The 12,686-nt window shown below is 42.1% G+C and overlaps 1 protein-coding gene across 4 annotated transcripts in view; it reads right to left on the bottom strand.

Annotated features, from left to right (window-relative positions):
* Positions 1-12,686, bottom strand: part of RGS20 (regulator of G protein signaling 20) — a 51,551-nt gene that overhangs the window by 34,916 nt on the left and 3,949 nt on the right. Inside the window, exons 2-3 of one of the 4 annotated variants that reach the window (XM_065668262.1) lie at positions 10,629-10,985; positions 10,148-10,470 (exon numbers count right to left, since the gene is read on the bottom strand). In XM_065668262.1, the coding sequence (XP_065524334.1) occupies positions 10,148-10,267 (120 nt within the window). In that variant the 5' untranslated portion in view covers positions 10,268-10,470; positions 10,629-10,985. Of the gene's footprint in view, positions 1-10,147; positions 10,986-12,686 lie in introns of all 4 variants that reach the window. The other 3 variants (XM_065668263.1, XM_065668266.1, XM_065668265.1) reach the window with 3 other exon arrangements.

The raw sequence follows: 12,686 nt of genomic DNA, 5'->3' as shown, positions 1-12,686 counted from the left end.
AAACAAACAGTGAAGTCAATAGAACAGTAAGGACTGTCTTCTTCTTTACTGAGCCCTAAAGTATGACACAAGATGTCACAGCAAAAATCACAGCTACTTCCTGAAATTAGGCTGTGTTCACAAATAGAACTGAATGAATAACGGAACAAAGTTGAGACCTTCCCCTTTTTCTGTATGAATCTCTCAGCCTACACCTGACATCTCTAGACTCCTGAGAATAATTTTATTCCTTCTTGTGAGTGTAATTAGGCACTTGCAATAGTGAATAAGGAAAACTGATGTGACATTTTGTAAGATCATCAGCTGCTGATTGGATGGTATCACTGGCAGCTCCTGGTTTGTTGCAGTCTGTTCCTGCTTTTAACAGTTGATATAACAGTTTAACCATGCCAAGTGCAAGGTCCTACACTTGGGTCAGAGCAATCCCAGGCACAGCTACAGACTGGGCAAAGAAGAGATTCAGAGCGGCTCTGCAGAGAAGGACTTGGGGGTGCTGGTCGATGAGAAAATGAACATGAGCTGGCTTCAGTGTGCGCTCACAGCCCAGAAAGCCAACCGTATCCTGGGCTGCATCAAAAGGAGCGTGACCAGCAGGTCGAAAGAGGTGATCCTGCCCCTCTACTCTGCTCTTGTGAGACCTCACCTGGAGTATTGTGTGCAGTTCTGGTGTCCTCAACATAAAAAGGACATGGAACTGCTGGAACAAGTCCAGAGGAGGGCCACGAGGATGATCAGGGGACTGGAGCACCTCCCGTATGAAGATAGGCTGAGGAAGTTGGGGCTGTTCAGCCTGGAGAAGAGAAGGCTGCGTGGGGACCTAATAGCAGCCTTCCAGCATCTGAAGGGGGCCTATAGGGATGCTGGGGAGGGACTCTTGTCAGGGACTGTAGTGACAGGACAAGGGGTAATGGGTAAAAACTTAAACAGGGGAAGTTTAAATTGGATATAAGGAAGAAGTTCTTTCCTGTTAGGGTGGTGAGGCACTGGAATGGGTTGCCCAGGGAGGTTGTGAATGCTCCATCCCTGGAGGTGTTCAAGGCCAGGTTGGATGAAGCCTTTGGTGACATGGTTTAGTGTAAGGTATCCCTGCCCATGGCAGGGGTGTTGGAACTAGATGATCTTAAGGTCCTTTCCAACCCTAACTATTCTATGATTCTATGATATGGTATTTTAGATTATCTTTATTTTGAGAATAACACTAAAAGTATACTGCTGAGGACAATCAGCCTCCTGAGCTGTTTTCAACCACATCTAGTGGTAGACTGAAGATCGGTATAATTAAAGCCCTCAATATCTAAGTTTCCGAAAATTCCACCGCCCAGCACAAGGATGGGCTGAGGAAAAGACCAAAACATCTCAGACATCAAAACCAGTCAGTAAACAGGCTCAGACCCACTGCAAGCCAGGCCTCTCCTCCTCACAGATCTTTGCCATTTCTGAAGCATTATCCTTCAGCACACCTTTTGGATCTGACTGATGGAAAAGTAAAATTCAGCCTGCCTCAGGGTTAAGTTTAAATGCTTGAAATGAAATATACAGTTACTTCTATTGTACATGAAAAGTGGTTTCACCCCTTGTGTTGCCTCTGGTCTGTCTTGCATTTCTTGGCTTGGCAGGGCTTTGGGCTTGACCGGCTCTCAGAAGCATGCACATGGCTGTCACCTAGCAACACTTTGACATGAAGGTATTTGCAGTAGGATATTCTGATCTCTTTTTGCATCTTTCTTTTGACTGGAAAAAGCCGACTCATAAAAAGATGCAAATAAATGTGAGTAAAAAGCTGTGCTGTTATTGCACAGAAGGGGCCAGCAAAATGTAGGACTCAGTAAGCTCTGAATGGCTTGAAAGAAAACATTTATTTTCCTCTAGACTCTTTGAATTTTTTTTGTGGAAAGAAATTGCTGTGAAAAAACATGTATGTGATTTATGACTTCTGTGTCTTTGCACCAGTCATAGGAAACAGGTATCAGGTAGCACACATTGCAAACAAGGAAGGGTAAGGAGTAAATTATCCTTCATGCCCACTACATACACAGCAAGGAGTAATGGATTTAAAAAGTAGGCAGAGATATTTAGGTTAATGGCTTTTTAATGGTAAGATGGTGAAGCACTGGGGCAGGCTGACTAGACAGTGGAGTCTGTGTTAGCGAGGTTTTAAAGAGCAGGCGAGGTAAACATGTGCCAGGAAGGGCTTAAGGATGGTTGATCCTAGCAACAAAGGTCAGATGACGCTTTCAAGTTCCCACACAGAACTGCCTTCGGTGATACTGCACCCCACACCACTCTCAGGTGATGCGGGATACATAGAAGAATTCACTAATGAGCATGGACTGTTTGACACTTGGAACCTGGGTGTGACTTATTCTGGCACTTAGGGATTCCTTTGGCACTCAGAAATTCCTGAGAAATCTGAGCTGAAAACAAAGAGAGCACAATTCCTCTTTCAATTGGATATGAGATTTGTAGGTTACCCTGCTCTTGCAGGGGGGTTGGACTAGATGATCTTTAGGTCCCTTCCAACCCTTGGGATTCTGTATGAGATGTATTGGAAATAAAGCAGGATGTGATGGCAATTCTGTGCTCAGGTGATTGCTACCACATGATGGCTTCTAGGAGAAACCATAAATCAGAGCCGCACCAGCTGTATTACGTCTTAATCACTCTGGGGCTGGTGATGTACACAGGCACTTCATTTTGGTTCTGTATTTTACTAGAAATCATTTACTTTCATCAGCCAGGGTGTGAAAGGCATGGAGTAAAGGTCAATTATTCCTGATTCACAGATGCCTTTGTAAGAGTAGATACCTTTTTAAGAAGGCCTCCATGATTTTCCAGAGAAATGTTGCTTTTCCCCAGTATTGTTTATCTAAACTGTTTATTCTTTATGGTGGAAGGATAACCTAAGCTAATACATTTGTAAATCTGAAGTTACCCATATCTTAAATTACTTGATTCAGGTTTAGAATGAGTGGGTTATTTATTAACTAGCTTGACATTTTTTCCCCTTAAAGAAGGTCATCTTATAGCAATCAAAACAGTTGCTGTTACTCAGGTCAATCTAGGATCATTTTGCTGAAAAATTTCCAGAACTAGTGTAAAAATAGTTTATCTTTCGGTTTTTTTTTTCTTATTCATTGAATTCTTTCTGTCAGGGGTATCCTAATCAGCCCAGGATTCCGCATTTTTCATTTCAAAGGTGGACAGCTAAAAAGAAAGTATTAGGGCTATTTCAAAGGTAAAATATGTAAATCACTAAACTGGAAAAACACATGGCTGCAGATTAGCACAAATTATCTCCGAGGACTAGAAAATATGCGCAGCATTAATGTGCAAGTAATCCACCCATTAATGTGTAGCACATGATTATTTTTACAACTTCTACAAGAGAATGCCCTCTGATTGCTGTCTGCACAGCTATTGCTGGCTCATAGACAAGGCTGAGCAACACAGCTCACTATTCTCTCAACAGTGTTTCTGGATGCAAAAGAAAAATATTTATTAATTTAAAAAATATCATTATGCCATGTAATTATAGGACAGTTTAAAAAGAAAGACACTGTAAAGAGCTCTTTGTTTCACAGAACAGGGGCCTCTACAGACTGTCTACTCCAACCTCCTGCTCTGGCACCCTAGGGCCGTGCCCAGAAGGGTTTGAATACCTCTGAGGATGGAGACTTCACAACCTCTCTGGGCATCCTGTCCCACTGTTCACCATCTCCACAGTAAATAACCAAACAACTTTCTGCCTGATAGAATAATTCGTGCATAAGCTGTGTTCATCTGTTCTTACATTCACATATGATGCTAAAGATTAAAACATACTATATTTAAAGGAGTTATATTTAATGGTATAAGCTGCCTGGGGCAGACTAATCTACTATGGACAGAGGAGACATGGGGAGACGAAAACCCCATCCAAACATGAAAGGTCTCTGCAAGGCTGCCCAGGAGTAGCAAGCAAGTGGTGAAAATGAGTCCTATTCACTGATACTAGCCAAACCAGTGACTTGTTGCAGGTTATTCAGGGCTAGGTTTGCTAAAGGGTGTCCCATTCACAGCGCAACGTGCTCCTGCATGGCTCCCAGAAGGACCCACAGGCCTGAACCAGGCATGGGCATGTGCTTCCTCATCTTGTGCGCACAGAGGTGGTATCTAAACATGCCATCCAAAACCACAAACACACTGCATGGGGAGCTGCCTCACAGGGACAGAGGAAACTCCCAGGCGCATGAAAAAGCATTTGTGCTGCATCTTTCAGAAGAAGCCATGGACTGTTTTGGCTCTGTATGTGCACTGCCCTTCATTTGGGAGCCACGGTCCCAGATAGCACCCAGCTCCCGCCCCAGGCCTGCATGTCTGAATGCTGCTGTTAGCATATAGGTTGGAGATACAGGGGGCAACAGGCTCAGATCCTTTTTCCACTCTGAATTTGCATGGGTTGATCTCCCAAGTTGGTGGCCTAGCCACTGGAGGTGGTCTGTCAGCCTCAGCTTTGAGAAGTGCCAGAAGCTAAAACCAGATGGAGGGAAAGGAGGATGACTTTCCAATTCAGCTGCAAGGGACCTCCCTGTGGATTTTGGACTGGGCCTCACTGAATATCTGTTAAAAGGGGAAATGGAAGCATTTCTTTTTGCATTTCATACTCTTGCATCGTAAGTGCCTTAAGCACAGTAAAGCATCACCACCCCCTCTATATAAGGAATACTAAATTATTATACAGCAAAGAATGATTTCAACACAAGGGAAGGAAGGGACCCCAGACACATTGCGGTCAGTAGTTATGTTATTCTTCTGCTGTGTATTGTTTCGAGTCACCTCAGGGGAAGGTTTTGAACCTGGACTTTCCATAATTTGGGCAACATCAGTATTTGATGGGCAGCTAAATGCAAAAGCACTCTCCTGTCCTGTGGCAGGACAGGACTAACTTCAGGAGCATGCCTGCGTCTGTGATTCACAATGGAAAGAAGAGTTGTATGCCTAATGTTACTTGGTATGTCTGTTGATGGCCACTTCTCCAGAGTGGTGGCTTGTTGAATCCTATCCCTGTGTACTCAGTCATGCTCATATATATGCAGACACCTAGTCCATAGCTCAGACACACGGGCTTTAGGGGACACCAGCACACCTAAATGCAGTATGAAGTGATGTTTCTCATTGGGGTGAACAAGGCCTGTTGTAGATCACGCTGGTTTTAGCTATGAGAGTAACTTTTGATAGCTATTAATGTTTATTTTGAATTCCAGTTGTGTACGGTTTACTTCCATCTTCTGGGTTTGTTTTACTTCCCTCACCCAACACAGAAAACTGTAGGATCTTTACTCAGCCAGCAGGTTTGTGCCTTGATGAACATAAATCACTTGAACACAGAATGTCTTTACCATAGTTACAAGTAATATAGTTAAACTAACAGATTTCCCACTTTAGATGATGAGATGGAAAGGAGGACTCTAACCCCCTAAATGACTAGTACAGTCCTCACAGCACGGATGACCTGACCCTAATTAGTGCCTGGGTATGGAGTAAGCCTGAAATACTGCCTCCTGTGCCCCAGGAAAACTTTGTGACTTCTGAAAGCAGCAATTAATGAAACAATTTTTTCCTTGGAGGAGGACTCTTGCAAGCAAGAGAAGCCACTTCCAGTTTCCACTGGATCCCTCTTGTAGGGCTGGTGGCTGACATGCCTTAATCTTCCTAATAGGTTTGCTGATGAGATACACACCAATATTTTGCTGACCACTACATGTCTCCGAAGGATTGATACTTTAGGACTGATATAGTCTGTAAAATATGCAGGAGTAGCCCTTTCTTGACTAGTAAAAACACTTCAGAGACAAGGTAAACACTTGTTATAGAGAGTATAAGTCAAGAAGATGAAATTAACCAGCACAAAAGACCACAGAGACAGTGTTCTCCAGTTTGCCCTAGAAATAATTTTGCTTACCTTTAAAACCAACTGCATATGGTGTTACCTCATTATCTTAATCTATAACTATTCAGCAAAATACCCAACTTTTTCCCTACCTAGAAGTATACTGTATTATCAAAGAAGTGGTCAGATAGACTAGGTGCACATAATTTGGTGGTCCTAAATACCCTGTAATACTCCTATTTCTCTTCCAGAATTCTGTCTCCTTTTGAAATGTTGTTCTTGAATAGAACAGAGCATCAAACATGCCTCATATTTTACATCTGCTGCATAAGAATAACTATTTTAGCACAGACGAAGAATGTTAGCTGCGAAGTGATTCAATCCACAGCCATACAGTTTGTGTCCCCTGCCCATCTCAAACATAAGAAATACAATGTGACTATTAAACTATGTTTCAGCCTATTTAACTAAGCACAACACCTGTTCAAAAGAACAGAAGGAATGTGTTTTTGGCATAAGTTACTGTTTGGTTTGTTCCTAGTGCCCTATGACAAAATCACAAGCTTTAAGACATACAAATGCTACCCTGACTAAGTATGAAAACCAGACTTCACCAAATAAACACTCCTGACACGAAAAATGTACTTGGGACAGATGATATCTGAAGAGGATGAGTATATTTACTAATATCAGGACTTTTCCTACTCTTATAAAAGATAAAAACAACATCTGACTTCAGAGGGTCTGATAACAGTAATTAATGACTGACAGCACTCATCACTTGAAGACATTTGAAGAGTACTTGGCAAAGCAATGCAGTCCTTCAACTGCATGTTGTCCTTTGCAAGTAACATCTTTTATGATTTTTTACTTTTCTGGACTTGTTTTATTAAACAAATCATGATTCTTAGCAGTTGTTGAGTAATTTAGATGAGTGATACACGGTCACAAGCAACTTCCACATTACATGCAATTCATGGATTGATGTTTGTCATCTCTAAACCCAAAGGATTTCTTCAGAGCTGAGATTAGCTAGATGTCTTATGAGAAACAGCTGAGGGAACTGGGTTTGTTTAGTCTGAAGAAACGAATGCTCAGGGAGGTGAGCTGGAAGCCATGGGGATCCCACAGCTCCTCCTACAGTAGTACTCAAGCAAGGCAAACAGGATGGACAGAGATGATCCAAGCAAGGTCGATTTCATAAGGCAGTGTCGCAGCAAGGTGGAAATCTACCCTTCAGATCAGGACTAAGATCAGGTCCCACAGTCATCAGACAAGGCCATGCTCACAAGGGACAGCCAAGATCAAGCCACAAGTCGGCCCAGGTGGGGTTAAGGTCTCAACCAGGTGGCCCCAACACCACAAAAGGCATGGCTTTCACTCAGCAAACACCAGTACTCCTTCAGTACAGCTCAAGCAGACAGTGAACAGGTCCTTGGGGATGAGCTTAAATAGAGTTACTGGGTGCATGAGTGAGGGTGGGGGCCCCAGGTAAGACTGGTCGGGCCATTATCACCTACTAGTGCCCTCAGAGCTGTAATATATATGCAAACTCTCACCATCTCCGTTTACAGTGTAATGTTTCTGGGGGTGTTTATTTTGTTAACTTGCAAAAAGCCCATTGGAACCACACAAGAATGTGTCTGTATTAGCTCCAGGTTAAGAGAGTCTTTACATCTTTGCGTCCAGAAGCAGTTTATTCACTTTTGCTTTTTACCACTTCTATAACTCAAGATGAAAACATGTCAGAGGAAAAGGCTTTTTTAGCAGTGCAAATGGAGATTAGAAATAAACAACTCATTGAGTTAATTTAAATGTCATGAAGAGAATTTAAAAGGCCTTTAAACTCTGCCTACCACTTTTCAAAAACATTTCTCTTGTAATTCAGTTTCTCTTTGAAAGCGTGTTCAAGAATAAATAAACCTAATTTGAGTGTTCTGTTAAAAGATTGTTTAAAATCCCAATTTATTTAATATTACAACTTTTTTACTATTTGGCATGTAGAATTAGACAACAGCTTGCTGTCAGAAGCAGCCACTGCTCACATTCAGAAACATAAAATTCAAAATCTCACAGAAGGAGGAAATGAACATGGGAACTAATGAGGACTGGGTAATCAGTCTGATCAAAGACAAATTATGGGTCTGGGAACATAGTTTGTCTATAGTGACCAGTGTCATGTATGGAAACATTTTACCAGAAAGAATCTGAACTTTCTGCAGGCTTTAATGCCACCAGAAAATAATAGATAAAGAAAATTTAATGTGATCTTCTCTGTTCTGGGAGTGTAAGTGACAAACTGGTCTTGAACCTTACAAACTTCCAAGTTGATTTCCTAAGTACTAAGAAATAATGTAATTTCCCTGACTTGGTTCTCTACCACTAAAAATGAAAGGTATTTCCTTCCTGTGTGAAGTAAAGCTTGCAATTTATTTTAGTTCCCCAGTCTTGGGGCTGTGCACATTTCTAGATGTCTAAGTTTCCTAATTTCCTATCACTAACATAGACCTTGTAAACTCATGAACTGCTAGTAGCATTGCTTACATTACATATGTGAAAGGATCATCTGATGATGAGGTTTATTAAGTTCAGGAGACATGCTCTCCAGGGCATGTAACCTCATACAAGAGCTTCCACAGACCGCAATTTCACCTGAAGTGGTTACAGAATATCTCCTGGGCTGTGGCTGCAGGCCATCCCTGCTAGCGGAGGCACACTGGCAGAGCTGTAGCATTTAAGAAACTTCAGCATAGAGCAAAGTAAATGGGACAGATAGCCAGTGCATGAAAGGAACTCTGGACACTAAGTGGTCCTGAACCTTGCAGTATCATTTAGGCCCTTCTGTAGATAAATCCCTTTGCAGAGCAGAGAAATAGTAAGTTATCTGTGTAATAATAAGCGAGGTCCCTGACTCAGTCCTGTGCACCATGTTCTCAGAAAGTCGGCAACAAAGAGCTGTAAAAGTAATCACCAAGCTGAAAAGAACTATTTACCTGGGATGAAGAAAAGGGTAACTAAATGAAAAATGACTGCGGACATAAGCTGTAAAGAACTCAATACATGGGTTTCAAAAGCTACAACTACCAAGGGTTGAATTCAGGAGCGATTATGCCTGTGACAAAACCCCCTCTGCTTTGAGACAGTCAACAAGTCCCCAGTGCTAAATGGACAGATAATGACACAGAATGACATGAAATTATAAAAGGAGTGTACTTGGTTCATTATCGGAAACAGTTTCCTGATAGTGGCAAAGGAGGCTGTCTTTCTTCTGTAATATTTCCTCTCAGCAAAAGTAATGAAAGTTATTTAGGATTTTTGATGAGTGTATTTCTGTAATTCAAATTAAATGGCCTCCTGGAAGCAGATGTGCATTAAGTAAGCAGATAGGATGGAGAAGACAATTCTTGTTTTAACTTGAACGTCTGTAAGGCAGATGTGGAATGGGGAATGGCTTCTTCCCCTGTCTAGTCTTTCACCAACCCTGCCAACTACCTTGACTGGCTGCCTTACTCCGTCCCCACTGTGGCGCAAAGGTAGTCTGAGAAACCCCCAAACTTCGTTGTTCTGAGAATCCGTGACTTTGATGTCACACTCTCTTCTCTACCATGCACTAGGGTGCACCACTCTGCATCAAAGTTTCTATAAGGTATGGTTTCTTGCACCTGTCTCTCTCACTTTGTGGAGCTGCAGAGGAGTGTGCTACCCACTATAAATATCGTTTCACCCCTCAGGCAGCTTTCGGGCTTTTGACAAAATCTACATGCTACATGTCTGTTGTTAACCAGCTCTACAGGTTCACTGTATCATCACCCAAATAGACTTTAGTATTATGCTGTGTTTGATTTCATTTGGATGTCCTTCGTTAACTATCAGTAAAAATCATCTGAGGTAGCATGAATAAAAAATGCATACCTCTTCAGCATTTAAACACCATGAAACAACATGCTTTCCCTCACCCTTTAAACCACAGATTAGCTTCACAAAGTATGAATCGTTTTTATGACTCAGACAGATGTGTTTAATATGTTGTTTGAAAACAGACACTTAACAGGTAGGTAGATCACCACCTCCTTTGTCACTGTGATTGCAACACACTGAGGAACAGAGGGCAGAGGACAAGGCTCAGAAATAAAGAAAAACTACATGAATACTGATGTCTTGGTGACAAATAGTGTATGGCTGTTATACATGACATTAACACTTTCTTGCTGCTTCTTTCCAGATACAGCATTTCACCCCTCCTTCAGGACATTTAGATATCCCTGGATTTTGTCTTACCTTGAAAATCCACTGTGGTCCTTTAATATTTTCTTCTTCATTTTGAAAGGTCTCCTTTGCTTGGCAGTTGTCTGCATGGTAGCTGTGAGTCCTGAAGTACAGCAAAACTTGCCTCCACATTAAGAAATAAAAAGGCTGCTCGGGAATCCAATTTTATGATGACCTTTCTTAGAAAAGTACCACTTCTATTTAACAATGAAACAAAACCAAATCCCAGACATTGGGCTGAAAGACAATAACATAGAGATGGCTCGTCCTTACACTGATGGGCAAACGTCAGGGCCTCTTGCAGCTTGCCAGTTCTTCCTGCAGCCTCCACAGTTCTGGAGACAAACAGGATTATCTGCCCTCGGATATCTGCAGCATCTCATCCCCTCAGCATTATGCTAGTTTAGAGATTAGATATGACTTCATAGGTTTTAGTAAATTGAATACATGTCAGAGGAACAGGCTGTAACAATAATGAAACACATTTTACCACCTTAAAGTGGATGTATTCCATTTGCAGCTTGAAGGAAGAAGCAACTCAGCATGTAGTTATACTCTGCAGACAGCACGAAATGGAGATGTCTGTCCTAGGTCAGTGGCACCTGTCAATCACATCCTTCTCACCGACTGAACAGATGGTCTACTGGTAATCCTTCCGGCCCCAGTGAAAACACCACACGAGTAGCAGCCATCTCTGAGGATAGAGACAAACTAAACATAAAGACTAAGACTCCAGGTAGATTATTAATAGATTATTTCTCTTAGCTTTATAGAGGGCTGCCAGGATTTTGTCTTCTGCTTGTCAACATCCACTTGCTATTTATTTTTGGTGCTTTCTCTTTTGGTTTCTCTTTTGAGGGCGAATCACACACACACACACAAAAATAAAAATAGGAGGGATATTAAATTATTGTGAAATTTTAATTTAAAGAATTTTATTTACATTGTTTATAGTTTTGGTCATTAGCAATGCTGTTGCAATGAAAGCTAAGCAAATAATAGTGTTCCTTGTGTGGGAAAGCATTTGGGAGCCTTTTAAAACATCTTATCCTGGAAAGCAGAAAGTCAAACTCATACACATGTTAGTGTGCACTAAAAAGAATCAATCTGTTAATATACTAATAATTTCAAAATACTTCTAGTTTTAATAATTTTAAGTTAGTACTTTTGTTAGTTAGCTGAAGCTTCCAAATGAGAAGTTACCATAAATGGGGAGGCAAGAAAGCTTCCATTTTAAAAGTGGCTGATGTGAAACTATCTATTTTGAAAGTTTACATCTTTTTCCAAGTTGAAGAATATGTCTAAGCCAACGTTTTTTTTCTGTCAAAAGTTTTGACAGTTCAGCACAGTAGATATAAGGTAGATACAGTGCCATCTGCCTCCATTTCATCTGTTATGAAAAGGGGTGTCTTGGTCACATCTCTGTCTTTTTTCGGAGAAATCAGAATCAACTGTGTTGGAAAAGACCTCTAAGATCATCAAGTTCAACCTTTACACCAGCACTGCCAAGTCCACCACTAACTCATGTCAGTAAGAGCCTCATCTACACAGTTTTTGAACACTTCCAAGGACCATGATTCCACCACTTCCATGGACAGCCTGTTCCAATGCCTGATCATCCTTTCAGTGAAGAATTTTTTCCTGATATCCAATATAAACCTTCCCTGGCACAGCTTGAGGCCGTTACCTCTTGTCCTATTTCTTACCTGGGAGAAGAAATCAACCACCTCCTCTCTGCATCTGGCTTTTAGGTATTCATAGAGAGCAATGAGGTCCCCTCTGAGCCTTCCCTTCTCCAGACTAAACAACTCCATCTCTCTCAGCTGCTTCTCATAAGACTTGTAGTACTGGCCCTCGCCAGCTTCGTTGCCTTTCTCTGGACCCACTCCAGTGCTGAGGAGAAAAATGAAGAGCAACGACAGATCACTATTTCCAGCATTTGGCTTGACAAGCTGAATTGCAATAGAAGTCATCTTACAGGAAGAAAGTTGTTGCATACCACTCGGTGGATAAAGAACTGGCTGGATGGCCGCACACAAAGAGTTGTGGTCAATGGCTCAATGTCAAGCTGGAAACCAGTAATGAGCGGTATCCCTCAGGATCGGTGTTGGGACTGATCCTGTTTAGCATCTTTGTCAGTGACATGGACAGTGGGATTGAGTGCACCCTCAGCAAGTTTGCTGATGACACCAAGCTGTGTGGTCCGGTTGATACGCTGGAGGGAAGGGATGCCATCCAGAGGGACCTTGACACGCTTGTAAGGTGGGCTGATGCCAACCTTATGAAGTTCAACCATGACAAGTGCAAGGTCCTACACCTCGGTCGGAGCAATCCCAGGCACAGCTACAGGTTGGGCAGAGAAGAGATTCAGAGCGGCCCTGCAGAGAAGGACTTGGGGGTGTTGGTCAATGAGAAAAAGAACATGAGCCGGCAGTGTGCGCTCGCAGCCCAGAAAGCCAACTGTATCCTGGGCTGCATCAAAAGGAGCGTGACCAGCAGGTCAAAAGAGGTGATCCTGCCCCTCTACTCTGCTCTAGTGAGACCTCACCTG

The sequence above is a fragment of the Lathamus discolor genome, chromosome 2 (genome assembly GCF_037157495.1).
Source record: "Lathamus discolor isolate bLatDis1 chromosome 2, bLatDis1.hap1, whole genome shotgun sequence".
Classification (NCBI taxonomy): Eukaryota; Metazoa; Chordata; class Aves; order Psittaciformes; family Psittacidae; genus Lathamus; species Lathamus discolor.
Note: the sequence above shows the minus strand (reverse complement) of the source record. Positions and strands in the feature narration are given on the sequence as shown.